General features: G+C 43.8%; 1 protein-coding gene across 1 annotated transcript in view; it reads right to left on the bottom strand.

The window, feature by feature from the left end:
- ACSBG1 (acyl-CoA synthetase bubblegum family member 1) overlaps positions 1 to 20,656 on the bottom strand; it is a 55,033-nt gene extending 34,377 nt beyond the window's left edge. Inside the window, exon 1 of the mRNA XM_068537372.1 lies at positions 20,562 to 20,656. Coding sequence (XP_068393473.1) covers positions 20,562 to 20,641 — 80 coding nt within the window. The 5' untranslated portion in view covers positions 20,642 to 20,656. The remainder of the gene's footprint in view (positions 1 to 20,561) is intronic.
- Between the last annotated feature and the right edge of the window lie 2,384 nt (positions 20,657 to 23,040).

Genomic DNA, 23,040 nt, shown 5'->3' with positions numbered 1-23,040 from the left:
TTCACTTTGGCTCCCACCATCCATGGGGGTGGGGCCGTCCCGCCAGCCAGCTGACTTCTAACCCATTTGGCAGTGGCTCAGTGTTTAACCCTGTCTAGCTAATTACACAGTCTGCACAGTCACACTGAGCTCCCCTGCAAAGCCTGGAAGGAGTCTGGTCATGCCCAAGACAAGTCCCTGGGCACTGGGACATCTGGATTCTAGCCCAGGTTCTACCTTAGTTGGGTAAACTTGGGCAAGTCCCTGGTCCTCTCTGGGACTCAGTTTCCTCAGATAAGTCACAGACAGAGGGCCTTCCAGTTTTCTGTCTATGACTGGTGATTTGGGGGCCTGAGCTGGAATTCTGCTGCACCAGGCAGAGACAAGGCTACGAGGTCGGGTGTTACTAGGCTCCCAGGCCTGAGGAGCCGGGGTAAAACAAGGCAAGAATAATGATAGTAATGGCTAATAGCTAACAGGTATGCAGCACTAACTGTGTGCCAGGCAATGTTCTGTGCACCTTACACATATATTAACACATTTAATCCTCACAACAGCCCTGTAAGGTAATTCCTATCACTATCCCCACTTTACAGATGAGGAAACTGAAGTACAAGGAGATTATGTAACTTGCTCAAGGTCTTTCAGTTAGCAGAGTAGGATGCAAATTTGGGCAAGTGGGCTTCAGTGTTTATGCTCTTAACCAACAGGCTATACCTCAATAGTCTCAGGTCTACTGGGTGATTCGAGTGGGTGGGGCAGGGGCAAAAGGGCAGGAGGTATAGAAAGGTGGGCATCCCATGGCCCTCTAAACTCCTGCTTCCAATCATTCATCATTAGACCCTTCTTTATACCCTTCCTCCAAAATTTTGAAAAATTTTGTATATAGGCAAGGTTTAAACCATCAAACCATTTTCTTATGTTGTATTGATGACAGACACAGATAACTGTCAATTGGTGTTTTGAATCATCATTGGGAGAGCAGTATGAAGCTTGGAGTTGACATAATTCCAACACAAAGCAAAGACTCCTAGAAAATTGCCATCTCCCATCACTTGCCATTTTTATTTGAAGTACCACGAGTTTGACTTTGGGCACACTTCTCCTGTTAGGACTTCAGTTACTCCAGCTATAAAATGAAGGGGTGGAAGGGATAGTCTCTAAGTCCCAGCTCTGATGATAGGTGGTTTTCCATGTTTCTACTAAGGAGATGAGAGGAAGGAAGAATACTGCCCATTCCTCGGCCAGAGGAACTTCATGGTGTCAGGTTGGGGGCAAAGCTGGGAGTTAGACTTCTACCAACAGGGGTGTCGTGTCCCTGCAGCATATGAATGTTGGCTCCCAGACTTGGTCCCTGACCTACAGGAGCCCACAGTCTAAAGAGGAGGGTGAAGGAGAGAGGCACGTACATGGCCTGTATACAGGAGAGGTATCTGTGAGCATGGCAGGCAAGGGGGTCATGAGGTGGAGGCACAGAGCTGTGGGAGCCTGGTCTTTTAGGGGAACATGGTTTCATGTTTTTAAAAGTGAGAACTAACATTTACTGAGCAATTAGTATGTGCCAGGTGCTGTTCCAATTGAGTTACACGTGTTAACTCATTTACTTATCTCAACAATCTTATAAAGTAGGTACTAAATTAGAATCCCCCATTTAATTGGAAATGGAAGGACAAAGAGATGAAGTAACTTGCTGAAGGTTATACAGCTTGTAATTGGAATAGTTGGGATTCAAATCCAGGCAATCTGATTCCAGATTTCATGTTCTGAACCACCGTATGCTCTGCCTAAAATTGGGTGAGGCTCTCTGAAGCTCCTTATCCCTCTCCACACACTTCAGCAACGTGGGTTTTCTTAGGAGCAACTGACTCAGAAAGGCAGAGCATTGTGGCTGAGACACTAGTTTAATGCACATGTATTTTTAAATTCTTCAAATCAGCATACTCCTGACATATCATCATAGTATCCAACATATAACAAAAAATGATCAGACATCTGAAAAAGCAGGAAATGTGAGCCAAAATCAAGGGGAAAAAACAGCCAATAGAAACATACTCAGGTATGACACAGATGTTAGAATAAATATACAAAGACTTTAAAACAGCTACTGGGCTTCCCTGGTGGCGCAGTGGTTGGGAATCTGCCTGCTAATGCAGGGGACATGGGTTCGAGTCCTGGTCTGGGAAGATCCCACATGCCGCGGAGCAGCTGGGCCCGTGAGCCTCAACTGCTGAGCCTGCGCGTCTGGAGCCTGTGCTCCGCAATAAGAGAGGCCACGATAGTGAGAGGCCCGTGTACCGCGATGAAGAGTGGCCCCCGCTCGCCGCAACTAGAGAAAGCCCTCGTGCAGAAACGAAGACCCAACACAGCCAAAAATAAATAAATAAATAATAATTTAAAAAAAAAACAAAAAACCAGCTACTAACACGTTTGATAATTTAAAGAAAAAATGATAACTGATGAACAGATGCAGAATCGCAACATAAAAATAGTATAAGAAAAGTACAGATTGACAGGAAGACCCTGGACTTCACCAAGGAGGATACCCCACGTCCAAGGACAGAGGAGAAGCCACAGTGAGACGGTAGGAGGGGCGCAATCAGACTAAAATCAAATCCCATAACTGCTGGGTGGGTGGCTCACAGACTGGCGAACACTTATACCACAGAAGTCCACCCACTGGAGTGAAGGTTCTGAGCCCCACGTCAGGCTTCCCAATCTGGGGGTCCGGCTACGGGAGGAGGAATTCCTAGAGAATCAGACTTTGAAGCCTAGTGGGAAATGATTGCAGGACTTTGACAGGACTGGGGGAAACAGAGACCCCACTCTTGGAGGGCACACACAAAATAGTGTGCTCATCGGGATCCAGGGGAAGGAGCAGTGACCCTGGAGGAGACTGAACCAGACCTACCTGCTGGTGTTGGGGGGTCTCCTGCAGAGGCGAGTGGTGGCTCTGTTTCACCGCGGGGATAAGGACACTGGCAGCAGAGGTTCTGGGAAGTTCTCCTTGGCGTGAGCCACTGGCAGCAGAGGTTCTGGGAAGTTCTCCTTGGCGTGAGCCCTCCCAGAGTCTGCCATTAACCCCACCAAAGAGCACGGGTAGGCTCCAGTGTTGGGTGGCCTCAGGCAAAACAACCAACAGGGAGGGAACCCAGCCCCACCCATCAACAGTCAAGTGGATTAAGGTTTTACTGAGCTCTGACCGCCACAGCAACAGGGAGGGAACCCAGCCCCACCCATCAACAGTCAAGTGGATTAAGGTTTTACTGAGCTCTGACCGCCACAGCAACAGTCAGCTCTACCCACCACCAGAGCCTCCCATCAAGCCTCTTAGATAGCCTCAACCACCAGAGGGCAGACAGCAGAAGCAAGAAAAACTACAATCCTGCAGCCTGTGGACCAAAAACCACAGTTACAGAAAGATAGAGAAGATGAAAAGGCAGAGGGCTATGTACCAGATGAAGGAACAAGAAAAAACCCCAGAAAAACAACTAAATGAAGTGGAGATAGGCAACCTTCCAGAAAAAGAATTCAGAATAATGATAGTGAAGATGATCCAGGACCTCGGAATAAGGATGGAGGCAAAGATTGAGAACATGCAAGAAATGATTAACAAAGACCTAGAAGAATTAAAGAACAAACAAACAGAGATGACCAATACAATAACTGAAATGAAAACTACACTAGAAGGAATCAATAGCACAATAACTGAGGCAGAAGAACGGATAAGTGACCTGGAAGACAGAATGGTGGAATTCACTGCTGCGGAACAGACTAAAGAAAAAAGAATGAAAAGAAATGAAGACAGCCTAAGAGACCTCTGGGACAACATTAAACGCAACAACATTCGCATTATAGGGGTCCCAGAAGGAGAAGAGAGAGAGAAAGGACCAGAGAAAATATTTGAAGAGATTATAGTCGAAAACTTCCCTAACATGGGAAAGGAAATAGCCACCCGAGTCCAGGAAGCGCAGAGAGTCCCATACAGAATAAACCCAAGGAGAAACATGCCGAGACACATAGTAATCAAAGTGGCAAAAATTAAAGACAAAGAAAAATTATTGAAAGCAACAAGGGAAAAACGACAAATAACATACAAGGGAACTCCCATAAGGTTAACAGCTGATTTCTCAGCAGAAACTCTGCAAGCCAGAAGGGAGTGGCATGATATACTTAAAGTGATGAAAGGGAAGAACCTACAACCAAGATTACTCTACCCGGCAAGGATCTCATTTAGATTTGATGGAGAAATCAAAAGCTTTACAGACAAGCAAAAGCTAAGAGAATTCAGCACCACCAAACCAGCTCTACAACAAATGCTAAAGGAACTTCTCCAAGTGGGAAACACAAGAGAAGAAAAGGACCTACAAAAACAAACCCAAAACAATTCAGAAAATGGTCATAGGAACATACATATCGATAATTACCTTAAACGTGAATGGATTAAATGCCCCAACCAAAAGACATAGACTGGCTGAATGGATACAAAAACAAGACCCATATATATGCTGTCTACAAGAGACCCACTTTAGACCTAGGGACACATACAGACTGAAAGTGAGGGGATGGAAAAAGATATTCCATGCAAATGGAAATCAAAAGAAAGCTGGAGTAGCTATACTCATATCAGATAAAATAGACTTTAAAATAAAGAATGTTACAAGAGACAAGGAAGGACACTACAGAATGATCCAGGGATCAATCCAAGAAGAAGATATAACAATTATAAATATATATGCACCCAACATAGGAGCACCTCAATACATAAGGCAACTGCTAACAGCTATAAAAGAGGAAATCGACAGTAACACGATAATAGTGGGGGACTTTAACACTTCACTTACACCAATGGACAGATCATCCAAAATGAAAATAAATAAGGAAACAGAAGCTTTAAATGACACAATAGACCAGATAGATTTAATTGATATATATAGGACATTCCATCCAAAAACAGCAGATTACACGTTCTTCTCAAGTGTGCACGGAACATTCTCCAGGATAGATCACATCTTGGGTCACAAATCAAGCCTCAGTAAATTTAAGAAAATTGAAATCATATCAAGCATCTTTTCTGACCACAACGCTATGAGATTAGAAATGAATTACAGGGAAAAAAACGTAAAAAAGACAAACACATGGAGGCTAAACAATACGTTACTAAATAACCAAGAGATCACTGAAGAAATCAAAGAGGAAATAAAAAAAGACCTAGAGACAAATGACAATGAAAACACGACGACCCAAAACCTATGGGATGCAGCAAAAGCGGTTCTAAGAGGGAAGTTTATAGCTATACAAGCCTACCTAAAGAAACAAGAAAAATCTCAAGTAAACAATCTAACCTTACACCTAAAGAAACTAGAGAAAGAAGAACAAACAAAACCCAAAGTTAGCAGAAGGAAAGAAATCATAAAGATCAGAGCAGAAATAAATGAAATAGAAACAAAGAAAACAATAGCAAAGATCAATAAAACTAAAAGTTGGTTCTTTGAGAAGATAAACAAAATTGATAAGCCATTAGCCAGACTCATCAAGAAAAAGAGGGAGAGGACTCAAATCAATAAAATCAGAAATGAAAAAGGAGAAGTTACAACAGACACCGCAGAAATACAAAGCATCCTAAGAGACTACTACAAGCAACTTTATGCCAATAAAATGGACAACCTGGAAGAAATGGACAAATTCTTAGAAAGGTATAACCTTCCAAGACTGAATCAGGAAGAAATAGAAAATATGAACAGACCAATCACAAGTAATGAAATTGAAACTGTGATTAAAAATCTTCCAACAAACAAAAGTCCAGGAGCAGATGGCTTCACAGGTGAATTCTATCAAACATTTAGAGAAGAGCTAACACCCATCCTTCTCAAACTCTTCCAAAAAATTGCAGAGGAAGGAACACTCCCAAACTCATTCTATGAGGCCACCATCACCCTGATACCAAAACCAGACAGAGACACTACAAAAAAAGAAAATTACAGACCAATATCACTGATGAATATAGATGCAAAAATCCTCAACAAAATACTAGCAAACAGAATCCAGCAACACATTAAAAGGATCATACACCACGATCAAGTGGGATTTATCCCAGGGATGCAAGGATTCTTCAATATACGCAAATCAATCAATGTGATACACCATATTAACAAATTGAAGAATAAAAACCATATGATCATCTCAATAGATGCAGAAAAAGCTTTTGACAAAATTCAACACCCATTTCTGATAAAAACTCTCCAGAAAGTGGGCATAGAGGGAACCTACCTCAACATAATAAAGGCCATATATGACAAACCCACAGCAAACATCATTCTCAATGGTGAAAAACTGAAAGCATTTCCTCTAAGATCAGGAACGAGACAAGGATGTCCACTCTCACCACTATTATTCAACATAGTTCTGGAAGTCCTAGCCACGGCAATCAGAGAAGAAAAAGAAATAAAAGGAATACAAATTGGAAAAGAAGGATTAAAACTGTCACTGTTTGCGGATGACATGATACTATACATAGAGAATCCTAAAACTGCCACCAGAAAACTGCTAGAGCTAATTAATGAATATGGTAAAGTTGCAGGATACAAAATTAATGCACAGAAATCTCTTGCATTCCTATACACTAATGATGAAAAATCTGAAAGAGAAATTATGGAAACACTCCCATTTACCATTGCAACAAAAAGAATAAAATACCTAGGAATAAACCTACCTAGGGAGACAAAAGACCTGTATGCAGAAAACTATAAGACACTGATGAAAGAAATGAAAGATGATACCAACAGATGGAGAGATATACCATGTTCTTGGATTGGAAGAATCAACATTGTGAAAATGAGTATACTACCCAAAGCAAACTACAGATTCAATGCAATCCCTATCAAATTACCAATGGCATTTTTTACGGAGCTAGAACAAATCATCTTAAAATTTGTATGGAGACACAAAAGACCCCGAATAGCCAAAGCAGTCTTGAGGCAAAAAAATGGAGCTGGAGGAATCAGACTCCCTGACTTCAGACTCTACTACAAAGCTACAGTAATCAAGACAATATGGTACTGGCACAAAAACAGAAACATAGATCAATGGAACAAGATAGAAAGCCCAGAGATTAACCCACGCACCTATGGTCAACTAATCTATGACAAAGGAGGCAAAGATATACAATGGAGAAAAGACAGTCTCTTCAATAAGTGGTGCTGGGAAAACTGGACAGCTACATTTAAAAGAATGAAATTAGAATACTCCCTAACACCATACACAAAAATAAACTCAAAATGGATTAGAGACCTAAATATAAGACTGGACACTATAAAACTCGTAGAGGAAAATATAGGAAGAACACTCTTTGACATAAATCACAGCAAGATCTTTTTTGATCCACCTCCTAGAGTAATGGAAATCAAAACAAAAATAAACAAGTGGGACCTAATGAAACTTCAAAGCTTTTGCACAGCAAAGGAAACCATAAACAAGACGAAAAGACAACCCTCAGAATGGGAGAAAATATTTGCAAATGAATCAACGGACAAAGGATTAATCTCCAAAATATATAAACAGCTCATTCAGCTCAATATCAAAGAAACAAACACCCCAATCCAAAAATGGGCAGAAGACCTAAATAGACATTTCTCCAAAGAAGACATACAGACGGCCACGAAGCACATGAAAAGATGCTCAACATCACTAATTATCAGAGAAATGCAAATCAAAACTACAATGAGGTATCACCTCACTCCTGTTAGAATGGGCATCATCAGAAAATCTACAAACAACAAATGCTGGAGAGGGTGTGGAGAAAAGGGAACCCTCTTGCACTGTTGGTGGGAATGTAGATTGATACAGCCACTATGGAGAACAATATGGAGGTTCCTTAAAAAACTAAAAATAGAATTACCATATGACCCAGCAATCCCACTACTGGGCATATACCCAGAGAAAACCGTAATTGAAAAAGACACATGCACCCGAATGATCATTGCAGCACTATTTACAATAGCCAGGTCATGGAAGCAACCTAAATGCCCATCAGCAGTCGAATGGATAAAGAAGTGGTGGTACATATATACAATGGAATATTACTCAGCCATAAAAAGGAACGAAATTGAGTCATTTGTTGAGACGTGGATGGATCTAGAGACTGTCATACAGAGTGAAGTAAGTCAGAAAGAGAAAAACAAATATCGTATATTAATGCATGTATGTGGAACCTAGAAAAATGGTACAGATGAGCCAGTTTGCAGGGCAGAAGTTGAGACACAGATGTAGAGAATGGACATATGGACACCAAGGGGGGAAAACTGCGGTGAGGTGGGGATGGTGGTGTGCTGAATTGGGTGATTGGGATTGACATGTATACAGTGATGTGTATAAAATTGATGCCTAATAAGAACCTGCAGTATAAAAAAACAAACAAAACAACTAATACTAAACTTTCATTGGGTTATTTGTATGGAAATATGTTAATATAAATGTTTCAGACATTACATGAAATTTCTAAAAATCTTATATTTGTATTTGTATGGAAATATGTATGGAAATATGTTAATATAAATGTTTCAGACATTACATGAAATTTCTAAAAATCTTATATTTGTATTTGTATGGAAATATGTATGGAAATATGTTAATATAAATGTTTCAGACATTAAAAAAAAAAATAGCAAAAAAAAAAAAAAAAAAGAAAAGTACAATCTCTGAAATGAAAAATTCACCAGATGAGCTTAACAGCAGATTGGAAACTACCCCCTCCCCCAAAAAAGTTCATACACATGAAGACAGAATAATAGAAATTATTTAATCCAAATACTAGAGAGAAAAAAGATTTTTTAATTGAGCAGAATGAAACATTGTTAAAAGAAATTAACAAAGAGCTAAGCAAATGCAAAGGCATCTCAAGATCAAGAGACTTAATATTGTGAAAATGGCAATAATAATATTGTTAAGATAGTCAAATTGGGTATTCCCTGGTGGTGCAGTCGTTGGGAATCTGCCTGCCAATGCAGGGGATGCGGGTTTGAGCTCTGGTCCGGGAGGATCCCACATGCCGCGGAGCAGCTAAACCCATGCGCCACAACTACTGAGCCTGTGCTCTAGAGCCCACGAACCACAACTACTGAGCCTACACACCGCAACTACTGAAGCCCACGTGCCTAGAGACCGTGCTTTGCAACAAGAGAAGACACTGCAATGAGAGGCTCATGCACTGCGATGAAGAGTAGCCCCCGCTCACCGCAACTGGAGAAGGCCCACGCACAGCAACGAAGACCCAACACAGCCAGGGATAAATAAATAAAATAAATAAATTAAAAAAAAAACTTAAAAAAAAAAGATAGCCAAATTGATCTACAGGTCAACATAATCTCTATCAAAATCCTAGCCGGCATTTTGGCAGAAATTAACTGGTCTAAAATTACTATGAAAACTTCAAAAGACCCAGGATAGACAAAACAATCTTGAAAAAGACCAAAGTTGGAGGATCACACTTCTTGATTTCAAAACATACTATAAACCTACACTACAGTAATCAGGACAAAGTGATACTGGCATAGGATAGACATATAGATGAATGGAATAGAATATAGAATTCAGAAATCCACCTTCACATTTATAGTCAATTGATTTTCAACAAGGGTGCCATGACAATTCAATGCAGAAAGTATACTTTTCAACAAATGGTACAAATCAACAAATGGTGCTGGGACAACTCAGTATCCACATGCAAAAGAATAAAGTTGGACCCTTTCCTCATACCATACACAAAAAATTAATTCAAAATGTATCAAAGACCAAAATGTAAGAGCTTAAACTGTAAAAATATTAGAAGAAAATCTATGTGGACTTAAGTTGTTACTTTTTTTGTTTTTTGGGTTTTTTCTGGCCACGCCACATGGCTTGTGGGATCTTATTTGCCTGACCAGGTATGGAACCCACACCCTGGGTAGTGAAAGCACGGAGGTGGACTTCAGTTAGGCAAAGCCTTCTTAGCTATGACACCAAAAGTACAAGCAACAAAACAAAAACAGGTAAATTGGACTACATCAAGATTAAACCTCTTTGTGCTTCAAAGGACACCATCAAGAAGGTGAAAAGATAACCCACAGAATGGAAGGAAATATTTGCAAATCATTTATTTGATAAGAGAATTGTATAGAATATATAAAGAACTCTAACAATTCAGCAACAACAAGAAAGGAAAGAAAGAAGAAAAATAACCCAATTAAAACTGGGCAAGGATTTGAATAGACATTTCCCCAAAGAAGATATACAAATGGACAACAAGCACATTAAAGGATGTTCAACATCATCAGCTACCAGGAAGTGCAAATCAAAACCAGAATGAGATAACACTTCATACCCACTGGAATGGCTGTTTATAAAATACAGATACTAACAGTGCTGGTGAGGATGTGGAGAAATTGGAACTCTTGTACACTGCTGGTGGTAATGCAGCTGCTTTGGAAAACAGTATGCTAGTTCCTCAAAAGGTTATACATAGAGTTATTATATGACCAAACAATTCCACTTCTAGCTTTATACCCAAAAGAAATTAAAACATATGTGCATACAAAAACTTGTACATAAATGTTCACTGGAGCATTATTCATAATAGCCAGAAAATGAAAACTCAAATGTCCATCAACTGATGACTGGGTAAACAAAATGTGGCATGTCCATACACTGGAACATTATTTGGCCATAAAAGGAATGAAGTACTGATACATGATATGACACGGATGAATCATGAAAATATCATGCTAAGTGAAAGAAGCCATTCACAATAGACGATATATTATATCAGTTCATTTAAGTGAGAGGTCTAGAATAAGCAAATCTATAGAGACAAAAAGCAGATTAGTGGTTGCCTAGGGCTGGAGGCTTGAGGGGAAATGGAGAGTGACTGCTAATGGGTCTAGGGTTTCTTTTGGGGTAATGAAAATATTTTAAAATGGACTGTGGGGAATTCCCTGGAGGTCCAGTGATTAAGACTCCGTGCTTCCACTGCAAGGGACACGGGTTCATCCCTGGTCAGGGAACTAAGATCCCACATGCCGCACAGCACAGCCACAAAAAATAATAATAAAATAAAATGGACTGTGGTGATGTTTGCACAACTCTGGGAATATACTAAAAACCACTGGATTTTATACTTTAAATGGGTAAATTTTATGGCATGTAATTTATATCTCAATAAAGCTGTTATATTAAAAAAAATGAACAGATCCTCAGTTACCTGTGAGACAACATCAAATATCTTTCAAAAAACATCTTTCAAAATGAAAGCAAATATAAAATGGATAACCAACAAGCACCTACTGTATAGCACAGGGAACTATACTCAATATCTTACAATAACCTATAATGGAAAAGAATCTAAAATAATCTATCTATCTATATATATATTCTTTTATATATATATATGACTGAATCACTTTGCTGGACACCTGAAACTAACACAACATTGTAAATCAACTATATTTCAATTAAAAACAAAGTGAAATAATGACATTTCATTTAAATGCAGGATGGGAGAATTTTTCACCAGCGCACTTCTGTGATGGTTTGAAATCGTGTCTGCAAATTCTTTACACTCTTCCCATCAATAGGCTGAGTTTTATTCTCTTCTCCTTGAATATGGGATGGCCTTAATGACCAGCTTCTAACAAATACAATGTAGTATAAGTGACACTATGTAATTTCCGAGGCTAGATCATAAAAGGTGATACGGTTTTCAGCTGACTCTCTCAGGATACACGCTTTTTGGATCCCTGACCCACCATGTCAGAAATCTGGATACCCTGAAGCCACCATGAAGGAGACCATGTGAATAAGCCACATAAAAATAGAGAGAGAGAGATACTGAGGCTCCCCAGCTGTTCCCAATCCCAACTTACTGAGTCTTACCACCTCAGGCATCAGACATATGAGTAAAGAAGACTTTGAGACGGCCCTGGGCCCAGCCACCAGCTGTCATGTCAAGAAGACACTTAAGCAGCCTATAGAGAGGTCCACTGGCAAAACTAAATTCTCTGGGCAACACCAATGTAGTAAGTTGAAAAATGCCCCACCCACCCCCGCAAATATTCATCTCCTAATCTCTGGAAACTGAATATTACCTTACATGCCTTTACATGCCTCCCCTCCCCGCCCCCTAAAAAAGGGTTTTGCAGATGTGATTAAATTAAGGATCTTGAGACAGGGACATTATCCTGGATTATCCAGGTGGGCTTAAATGCACTCACTTGTATCCTTACATGAGGGAGGCAGAGGGAGATTTGACACACACACACAGAAGAGAAGGCAATGTGACCACAGAGGCAGAGATTGGAGTGGTGCGACCACAAGCCAAGGGTGGATGTGGGTACCCTCCAGGAGATGAAAGAGGCCAAGAACGGATTCTCTCCTAGAGCCTCTGGAGGGAGCACAGCCCTGCTGACACCTTGATTTTAGCCCTGTGAAACTGATTTCAGACTTCTGGCCTCCAGAACTGTGAAAGAATAAATTTCTGTCTTAAACCACCAAGCTTGTGGTAATTTGTTAAAGTGGCAACAGGAAACTAACACAGCCAATGAGGAACAGAGGTCTACCAATGACCTTATAAGTGAGCTTGAAAGAGGGTCTTCCAATTCCAGATGAGTATTACCCTGGCTGACATCTTGGCTGTAACCTCATGAGAGACCCTGAGCCGGAACCACTTAACTAAGTTGCTCCTGAATTACTGACCTGTAGAAACCATGAGAGATAATAAATGATTGTTGTTGGTTTGAGGCACCACAGTTTTGAGTGATTTGTTAAGCAGCAAGAGATTAACTAAGACACTTTCACTACAAGAAATGCTATAGGGATTTATTCAGGCTGATAGGAATTACACCAGATGAAAACATGGATCTACAAGAAGGAATGAAGATCAGTGGAAATGCTAAATATATTAGAAACAAGACAAGGATGCCCACTCTTACTACCTCTATTCAGCATTATGTTGGAGGTCCTAGCCTGTGCCATAAGGCAAAAAAAAAATTAAAAGGCAAAATGATTGGAAGTAAAAGAAGTAAAACTATCTTTTAAAATAGATAACAAATTATAACAGATAACAAATATAACAAATAACAAATTATAACAGATAACAAATTATAACAGATAACAAATTACATATATAAAAAATCCTAGGGGATCTATAAAAAGAAACACTAGAACTAATAAATTAATTTAGTAATATCACAGGATACAAGGTCAATTTTTTTTAAATCAATTGTATTTTTATATAAATAACAAATGATTAGAAAATTAACTTTAAAATACAATTTACATAGTATCAAAACCCATACAATTCTTAGGAATATAGGAAAACATGTGTAAGACATCTACAACTGAAAACTACAAATCATAGTTGAGAGAAATCAAGGACCTAAGTAAATGGAAATACATACCATGTTCATTGATCAGGATATTCTCCCCAACTTGAAGTATAGATTCAGTTCATTCTCAGTCAGAATTCCAGCAGTCTTTTTGTTGTGACTGACAAGATAATTCTAAATTTTGCATGGAAATAAAAAGGAACTATTGTGTTAGTAACCTATTATTCCATAACAAGTATCCCAAAACGTAGTGGCTTAAAAAACAAACATTTATTATCTTACAGTTTCTGTGGGTTAGACATCTAGGTGTGGCTTAACTGAGTGCCTCTGGCTCAAAATCTCTTGTGATGTTGTCATCAAACTGTCAGCCAGGGCTGTGTTCTCATCTGAAGGTTCAACTGGGAGAGGATCTGCTTCCAAGCTCACTCCTGCGGTTGTTGGCAGAATTAAGTTCCTTGCAGGTTGTTGGGCTGAGGGTCTCAAATCCTTACTGGTTGTTGACCAGAGGGTTCCCTCAGGCCCTTGCCACCTGGGCCTCTCCCTCAGAACAAGCAAGGAAGAAAGTGAGGGAGAGCAGTAAAAATGAAGTCATGGTCTTTTTGTAACCAAATCTCTGAAGTGAAATTCCATCACTTTTGCCATATTCTACTTCTTAGAAATGAGTTACTAGGTTGGCCCACATTCAAGGGTAAGGGATTACACAAGAATCCAGAAGGTAAGAATCATTGAGGAGCATCTTAGAGGCTGCCTATTGCACCCAGGATAGCCAAAACAATCTTGAAAAAAAAAAAAAGAACAAAGTTGGAGGACCAACACTACCTGATTCAAGACTTAATAAAAAGATATAGTAATGAAGACAGTGTGTGTTGACATAAGTATAGAAAAATAGTTCAATGGAAGGAAATCCAGAAATAGGCCCATACATATGGACAGTTGACTTTTGTTTTTTTAAACAAAGGAGCCACAGCAATTTAATACTGAAAAAAAAAATCATTTTCAATAAATGGCACTTGAATAACTGGATAAAAATGTGGGAAAAAAGAAAATATTAATTTGAAATGGATCATAGGCCTAAATGTAAAGGCTAAAGCTTCTAGTAAAACACATAGAAAAAAGTATCTTTATGACCTTAGTACAGGCCAAGATTTCTTAGAGAGGACGCAAAAGCACTAACCATAAAAGAAATACTTAGATAAATTAGATTTATCAAATAAAATGATGTTTGCTCATCAAAAGACACCATTAAGGAAATGAAGATAAGCCACAAACTGGGAGATAATATTTTCCATACAAGTATCTAGTTAGGGACTGATATCCTGAATATACAGAGAAATCTCTGCAAATCAATAATAAAAGGATTAAGAACACAATTATAAAATGGTCTAAAGATCTGGATAGACACTTCACAAAAGAAGATATAGAAATGGCCAGTAAGCACATGAAAATAAGCTCAACATCATTATCAGGGAAATTAAAACCACAATGAGATACCACTATTCGCCCGCCAGAATAGCTAAAATTAAAAAGACTAACAATATCTAGTGTTCACAAAGATCTGGAGCAACAGAAACTGCTCTCGGTGATGGCATGACCACTTTGGAAAACTTCTAGTGGCTTCTTTAAACATATACCTATCTTTTGATACAACAGTTGTATTTCTAGGGTCTTCTCCAAGGAAATGAATATATATGTCCACAAAAAACCTTATACAAGAAAGTTTGTAGCAGCTTTATTAATAAAATCCCCAAACCGGAAACAACTCAAATGCCCTCAACAGGAGAATGGACAAACAAATCATTGTCTAGCCACACGGTGGCATTCTACCCAACAGTACAAAAGAATGAACTACTGAAACACTTCACAACATGGAGGAATCGTGCAAACATCATGATGAGTGAAAGGAGCCAGACACAGAAAAGTACGTACTGTGTGATTCCATTTATACGATGTTCAAGAACGGCCAGAAAATAGTGGCTGTTCAAAACTGGTTTGCTTAAGGACAAATGGGGGTGAGAGTTGACTAGAAGGGAGCAGAGAGGACATTCTGGGCTGATAAAAATGTTCTATATTTCTACTGAGTTGTTGATTACAGGGGTATATACTTTTTGTCAAAAGTCATCAAATTATACTCATATCTGTACATTTCACTATATGAAAATTTTGCTTACACACAACCTATTATATTTTGCAGATGTAAATTCTTATTTTACAGCTGCTTGGGGCTAGAGTCCAAGCTAGGTCCTAGATGTCCTTCACATGGTTGCAACCTTTGCAGTTTCCAAAGCACCTTTCCAGCCCTGACTTTAAATGTTCCTCACAGGCTCCTTTGCAAGGAGCCAGGGCTGCCTGGGGAGGAGGGCTAGAGCCAGGACCCAGGGGGCACTCATAGAACCCAGGGTGATATAGGACTTTCTCCCACTACCACTGCCCATGTCTTTTGCAGGACAAAGAGATAAGTAGTGAGTTCCTCATCCCTGGAGGTATTCAAGTCAGGGTAGGTTGACAATATGTGAATGTTGTGACAGAGTGCGTTAGACTCAGTGACCTAAAAAAACCCCACTGGCCTGAGAGTCTACCATTCAGGGACTTGCCTAGGGACAGAGTGAGTCAGCTTCCAGCCCAGCGTTCTGATTCCAGGCCAGCTTGGGCTCTACTGACCCCAGCCAGTGACTCTACAGCCCCTGCAGGAACTCAGTGCTGGCCTGGGCTCACCTGCATCCTGAAGGCATCCAGACCTGTATTCAGATGTCTAGGACCGGAACTTCCCTGGTGGTCCAGTGGTTAAGAATCCACCTTCCAATGCAGGGGACACGGGTTCTATTCCTGGTTGGGGAACTAAGTTCCCACATGCCACGGGGCAACTAAGCCCAGGCGCCGCAACTACTGAGCCCACATGCTCTGGAGCCCGTGTGCCACAACTAGAGAGAAGCCCGCCCACGCACTCCGGAGCCAGCCAACCACAGCTAGAGAGCACGCGCACCACAACTACTGAGCTCGCACGCTCAGCACCACAACTAGAGAGAAGCCCACGCACCGCAACACAGAGTCGCTACAAAAGATCCCACGAGCCACAGAGAAGATCCCGCATGCCGCAGCTAAGACCCAATGCAGCCAAATAAATAAAATAAAATAAATAAATAATAGTTAAAAAAAAAAAAAAAAAAGAGGTCTACGCCCAGGGTTACTTTGCCCCAGGGATTCTGACTTCTGGGATGTGCCCTGCCCTTTATCCTGGGACTCTTGACCTTGCCTTCCTGTGGTACTTATAATATACTCCCACGTCCTCTGTCCTGTGCCGACTGGTCTTTTAGTTTCTCAAATGCTACAAGCTCCTTCCCACCTCAGGGCCTTTGCACGTGCTATGCCCTTTTCTTAGAAAGATCTTTCCCTACCAACTCCTACTCCTCTTTCAGGTCTCAGCTTAAAAGTTACTTTTCCCAAGGAAAACTTCACCAACCTCCGAGTCAGACCTTAAGAAATTAAATATTTTCCATTTTAATAATTTTTAAGTATGCAATTCAGTGGCAATGACCACATTCCCTCCTTTTTCCCCTTAATTCTTTCATTGCACCTTTTGCACTTATAGTTTAATAAGTAATTGTATAATTATTGGGACTTCCCTGGTGGTGCAGTGGTTAAGAATCTGCCTGCCAATGCAGGGGACACGGGTACAAGCCCTGGTCTGGGAAGATCCCACATGCCGCAGACCAACTAAGCCCATGCGCCACAACTGCTGAGCCTGCGCTCTAGAGCCTGCAAGCCACAACTACTGAGCCTGCGTGCTACAACTACTGAAGCCCGCACGCCTAGAGCCCATGCTCTGCAACAAGAGAAGCCACCTCAATGAGAAGCCCGCGCACCACAACGAAGTAGCCCCCGCTCGATGCAACTAGAGAAAGCCCGCACGCAGCAATGAAGAATCAAAGCAGCCAAAAATAAATAAATTTACAAAAAAAAAAAAAAAAGGTAATTATATAATTATTTGTTCATGTCTGTCTTCTGCTGCAAGTATGTTAATTCCTCAAGTTAGGGGCTTGTTTTGTTTTCTATGATATTCTCTTAGCATAGTACCTGACATATTCAACAATAAATAATTTTGAATAGATGAATGTATACTTATGAAAACAGATAGATAATAAAGATACCAAAATAAGAGGGAAAAGGCAACTCTACGATAACCATTTCTCATATTATGGGGAAGTGAGGGGGAGGAAGTTGGGAAAACTAGAAGGCCCTGGATATTCCATATTCTTAAGGATGCCTGTATCATTTCCATAGCATTTGCATTAGGTTTGTTCCTCCCAGGCTTGCACACCCCAGAGATGGGGAGCTCACTCCCTATCATCCTTGGAAAGCTTTATCAGTGAGAACAGCCTTCTTCACTGGGCTTGCAGCAGACTCCTGTGCCTGCCCCACAGTCCTGGCTCTGAGGGAACTCCTCTCGGCACCCAGTCTTTGAGCAGGCAGGGCTGGGAGAGGAAGCTGGGAGCCCAGGGGGAATATGGCCAGTTCAGAGTTCACCATCCTTCCCTGGGCCAGGCTTGACTCTGCAGGCTCCCTTCTCCTGACGTCTGCCTTCCAACTCCAGCCTGTATTCACTGCTGCCAGAGTCATCTCCCCAAACTAGGCTCTCCTTCTGCTTCTGCTGCTTCCATGCCTGCCAGGGCTCCTAGCTGCCTCTTCCTCTGGCTCTGGCAGCCCTCATGCCTGGCTGCCCCTAGTCTGGCCACACCAGCCTATCCAGACCTAGGAGTTAGCTTAGGAGTTAACCCGACTGGTCTGACGGCCACCTGTAACTCTTCCACAACCACACCTTCAGTCCACAGGATGCCCCTGCCTGCCACTAGGGCATCCACGACCCTTCAAACCCAGGATGAACTGTCCCCTTCTCTGGTTCTTCTGAAGCCCTTCCTCCAACCTGGGCTTCTTCAGGCTCAGGGAGGCTGGTGTCCCTCCTGCACCGAGAGTTTAACAGGGCTACTCCAATGGGTACTCCTGATGGATGGCATGGTCTACAGCCGCAGCCTCAAAGGACACAGAGCACAAGCTGCCAGATCAGCACCTGACCCGTCTTGGCTCCAGCCCAGCAGACCCAGCCTCTCTTGGCCCTGGCCCGGCTCCTTCCCTCAAACCCTGCAAGCGGTGTGGCACAAAAGGGAATTCATGTGAGTCAGCCTGGTGTGCAAACCCTCCTCTGCCCAGTCTCCACCTCCCTGATCTCCGGCCTCCCCTCTGCAACCCTGGAAGGGGAAAGGGGTAAGATAAGGCCCCTCTCAGGCTACTGGAGGAATGTAGGCCCACCGTCCCCCAGGAACAGCAGCCAGCCCATGGCCACAAGGCCAGGACAGATAGGCAAGCCTGAGACAGAGCCCTTCGCTGCTGGGGCCGGCCTGGAGGGGCAACACAGCAGCTGTAATGGCCTCTGACTTGAGAACAAAGTTAAACAAGGGTTCAGAGTTCTCTCCTCACGACTGCTCTGCAAGGCCGACAGAGCAGGCATTATCATCCCCATTTGGCAGATGGAGAAACTGAGGCTCAGAGAGGGTGACTTGCCCAGAATCAGAGTAGGTCTGGAGCAGAGCTGGATGGGAACCCAAGGCATGAGCACCCGCAGCCTGCTAAGAGAACTCCCAGGCATTGCTAGGAGGTTCACTATGCCTGTGAGGGGTGGCCCTCGTGCCTTTGACAGCATTTCATACACACCAGCTGATACAATCTGTCCAGATTTTCTGCAGGGTTAATAGTGGTCAGGCGTTTTGTCTTCATTTGTACAGACGGTGATACTAAGGCTCAGAGAAGCTCAACAACTTACCCGAAGTCGCTAAGCAAGAAAGCAGTGGGACTGACCCTGAGTTTTCAGCCCTCTCTTCCCCCACAGGGCTCCTCATCTACCTACCCTTCCCGGCCCTGCCCCAGCCTGGGGCTCTCTGCTGCTTCCCTTTTATGGAGTCTGCAAAGCAGGTCCAGGCCTCTGTGAGCCCATTCCCCAGGGTGAGGGAATTCCAGCCAGCCCACCTTGAGGGCCCCACTGACCCTCTGCGTGTGGCCTATGTCCAGGGAGGGGGCTGGACCTCATGCTCTTGGAGGTCTTGCAGGTAAGGAGCCCCTGCTTCTGGAAGGACAGGAGTCCGTTCTCTGTTCTCTGCAGACCCAGGGCAGGGCCCAGGCCTCCAGCCCTGGGAGGGGCCTCTGCCTGTGAGGCACTTTCACATTTATTCCATTTGCTCCATCTTTCCTTCCTCGTAACCCCTCATTGAGAACAATGGCCATTCACTCTGTAGCTCAAACCCTGGCAACTTCTCCCCATAGGGTTCAGCCCCGGCATTTCTCCCTTGTCCTTCTCTCCTTCCGCACTCCAGCCACCCAGGCCTCTCCCTTCCCTGAGTTCCCCGGCTTCCTTCTCATATTCTCCCCATGGCAACGCTGGTCCCTCCTCCCGCATGGCCCTTCCTCTCCAACTGTTAGTGCCCTCCTGACCATCCAAGGCCTGTCTCAAGACTCTCCCGTTAGAAGCTTCCCTCCTCCTCTTGGTCTGTGTTCCTCCTGGGCACAGACCACAGGCATCTGGACCCTGGGGTTCCATGTGTCTGCCTTCTCCCTGCCTCCTGGTTGGGGGCTCCTTGGGCCAGGGCTGGGTCCCAACTTCTCAGGATGCTCCCACTCCCTGGATGGACAGGGCCTGGGCCAGAGTGGGCACTAGTGAATGGCTGACAAATGGAACCCGCTTCCTCTGAATCACAGATTAGCAGAATGCATACAGCAGGAGGGCTTTGGGGAAAATTCAACCACTGCATTCATGTACAGACAGGGAAGCTGCAGCCCAGAGAGGGGCAGGGACCCACCAAGGTCACACAGCAAGCTGGAGCCGGATCCTCTGGCTCTCCCCTGTCCTTGTCTGTCATTGACCCCACAAGCCAAAGGCCCCCTTGAGGAGACAGGGGAATATTCCTATTGACTGAAAACTTCCTCCATCCACCTGCTGCCCCCTACTCATGCCCTCATTCCTCGGTTGAGCCCCTCTTGGCCACACAGGGGAGTAGACAGTTCCAAGTGACACATGTCCCAGTCCAGGGCTTCTTCCATTTAGAGACCATCCAGACCCTTCCCTTCATTTCCCAGATGAAGAGACTGAGGCTCAGAGAGTGAGGCAGCTTGCCCAGGTTCACACAGCAGAGTCAAGTCCAGAGCTCGGCCAGAGGCTCCGTGGACAGAGACCGACCTCCGACTTACCTGGTTCCCAAGTGTTCTTGGGTGGTTCCCAGGCTCGCATCCAGCCGGCTCTCCTGGGGGGCCACTCTGCTGTCCGGCATGCTGGGGTCCTGGGGGGGACAGCTGCGTCCGGCTCCAGAAGTGCACGGCACCCACTGCGGGCATCTGCCGGAGAGAGAGCTGTCTCCCACTGCACGAGAGGTTGGCCTTGACTGGGTGGGGGGGTTGGCTGGGGAGGCGGTGACTGGAGTGACCCAAAGAGACCCATTTCCTCTCTATTTTTAGAAGCTCAAAACACCCCTCAGCGGTGAAGTTGCTCAGGATTAAAACTTTCCTTTTCTTTGTGATTTTGTTTCACTCAAGACGAGGAGAATTTCAATGAACCAGTGTTCTTTTTCATGCAAATCCACTCTGGTTCTCCCAGGAAGTCTGGCCAATGGGCTCAGGGCTTCTGGGCCCCCAGAAAACCTCCTCACTGGCTTTAAAAGGCCACGTCGGAGCCCAAGGGGTTCTCAGCACCAATCTGGATTCAGATCCTGCAGTGGCTGCTAACCTCGACTGCCCACACCCTGCAACCTTGCCTCACCGTTGGCTGGCCACAGCCCCAGGGAGGGGTTTCACCCGCACAACCCACCTCCCCCAGGCCCTGCACTGGAGGCTGGAGATCCGAGGAGGACCTGTGGCTCCTGCCCTCAAGGAACCCCAGTCCAGGGGAAGGAAAGACATTTCCAACACTGAGGACTATGGTATAGTTGACAGAAGCATTTGCACTGAAGCAGACGTGACAGAGGACCTAGGAACGTGACCACCCAGGGGCACCAAAATAGAAGCGTGGATCTGTTCCATCAGCTAAAGGAAAGAAGAGTATTGATGGTGGGTTTGCAGGCATCTGTAAACAGATGTGGAAAATTCACGTAGGGCAGGGCGGGTGGCGGGGAGCTTTCTCTGAGTACCAGAAATCTCCCCCTTAGACTGTGTATTAGTTCCCTGCAGGAACAAAGTACCACGAACTGGGTGGCTTAAAACAGAAATGTATTCTCTGACAGCTCTAGAGGCCAGAAGTCTGAAATCAAGGGGTCATTAGGGCCATGCTCTCTCTAAAGGCTCTAGGGAAGAATCCTTCTTTGCCTCTTCTAGCTTCTGGTGGTTCCCAGCAATCCTTAGGTTCCTTGGCTGGTAGATGTGTCCCTCCAATCTCTGCCTCTGTCTCCACATGGCTGTCTGCCCTCTGTGTCTATGTCCCTATTTTCTCTTAAGGACAACAGTCATTGGACTAGGGCCTACCCTAATCCAGTATGATATCATCTTAACTAATTATATCTGTAAAGAGCCTATTTTCAAACAAGGTCACGCTCCAAGGCTCTGGGTGTGCATGACTTTTGGGGGCACATGATCCAACTGAGTACAGCCTGAATACAGGAGGCATTGGTGGAGATTCTACGAGATGTCCCCAAAAGGGGTCAGCAGGTTCAGCTGGGTCACAGGTCTTAACTGGTGGAGGCAGGTGGCTGAGAAAGAGCTTGCCTGAATCCATGAAAATTCAGAGCATGGACCCTAGGATGTTGCCTCCCAATACATTGAAGGCACATTAGACAGGAGGCCTGGAGTCTGGCTTTGACGCCCGAATCTTCCACTGACCCCTTCTCCCCATGACCTTGGGCAGGTCTCTGCCCCTCTCTGGGCCTTAATTTAACTGTTTGGATCATGAGGGTGTTGGCTTGGAGTCTGGCCACGGTGGCTGCCAGCTCCAGCTGGACATGAGAAGGTGATGGGGAGAGCCGTGCTCATGGGCTGATTGAATGTGCCCAGTGGGACATCATTGTGAGTGATAAGTGGTGAGGCCCCACCCAAGGGGAAACGGAATCAGAGAAAAAAATGACATCAAATTCTTAACTTCTAAGTTCAAAAGCTTTGGTTAAGATGAAAGCCTGGAAAGGTTTGGAAAGATGTATAATGAGGCAGAGCAAGTTTCCCCTCCCCCAACCCCATCCCTCAGATTCTTAGGGATCCTGAGAGCTGGAAAAGGAAGAGAGTTCAAAAAGGAGGCCAGGACCTGGTGGGGGGTGGCCTGGAGAGGGGCTCCTGAGCCCTAAGGAGGGAAGAAGGCAGTGGGGCCTGAGGCTTCCCAAGAAAGTGACAAGGCCCTACAGTATGCAGTGCAGGCCACAGAGAAGGAGATGGTTCCAAGGCACCAGGGCCAAGAGGGCCTGGGCAGTCCCGCTCCTCAATGCAGGCAGTGGGCCAAGGGTCCACATGAGGAGAGGGTAGGGTTGGCAGGCTGGCAACAGAGGCTGATGGGAGCATGGGTATTCAGTGGTCCTTGCGTGCAGGGTTGACCCCACCTGAGGACCAGGACCACAGGTGCATCTCATACATAGGGTTGATGCTGGGACATGGTGCTGAGGGGAAGGACAGGGAACCACTGAGTCTGATTTAGCTGAGCTTTAAAAATACTTAACTAACTTGATTTGGAAAAGTGTCTATAACCATGTGCTGGTTA

Source organism: Eschrichtius robustus, chromosome 1 (assembly GCF_028021215.1).
Source record: "Eschrichtius robustus isolate mEscRob2 chromosome 1, mEscRob2.pri, whole genome shotgun sequence".
Classification (NCBI taxonomy): Eukaryota; Metazoa; Chordata; class Mammalia; order Artiodactyla; family Eschrichtiidae; genus Eschrichtius; species Eschrichtius robustus.
Note: the sequence above shows the minus strand (reverse complement) of the source record. Positions and strands in the feature narration are given on the sequence as shown.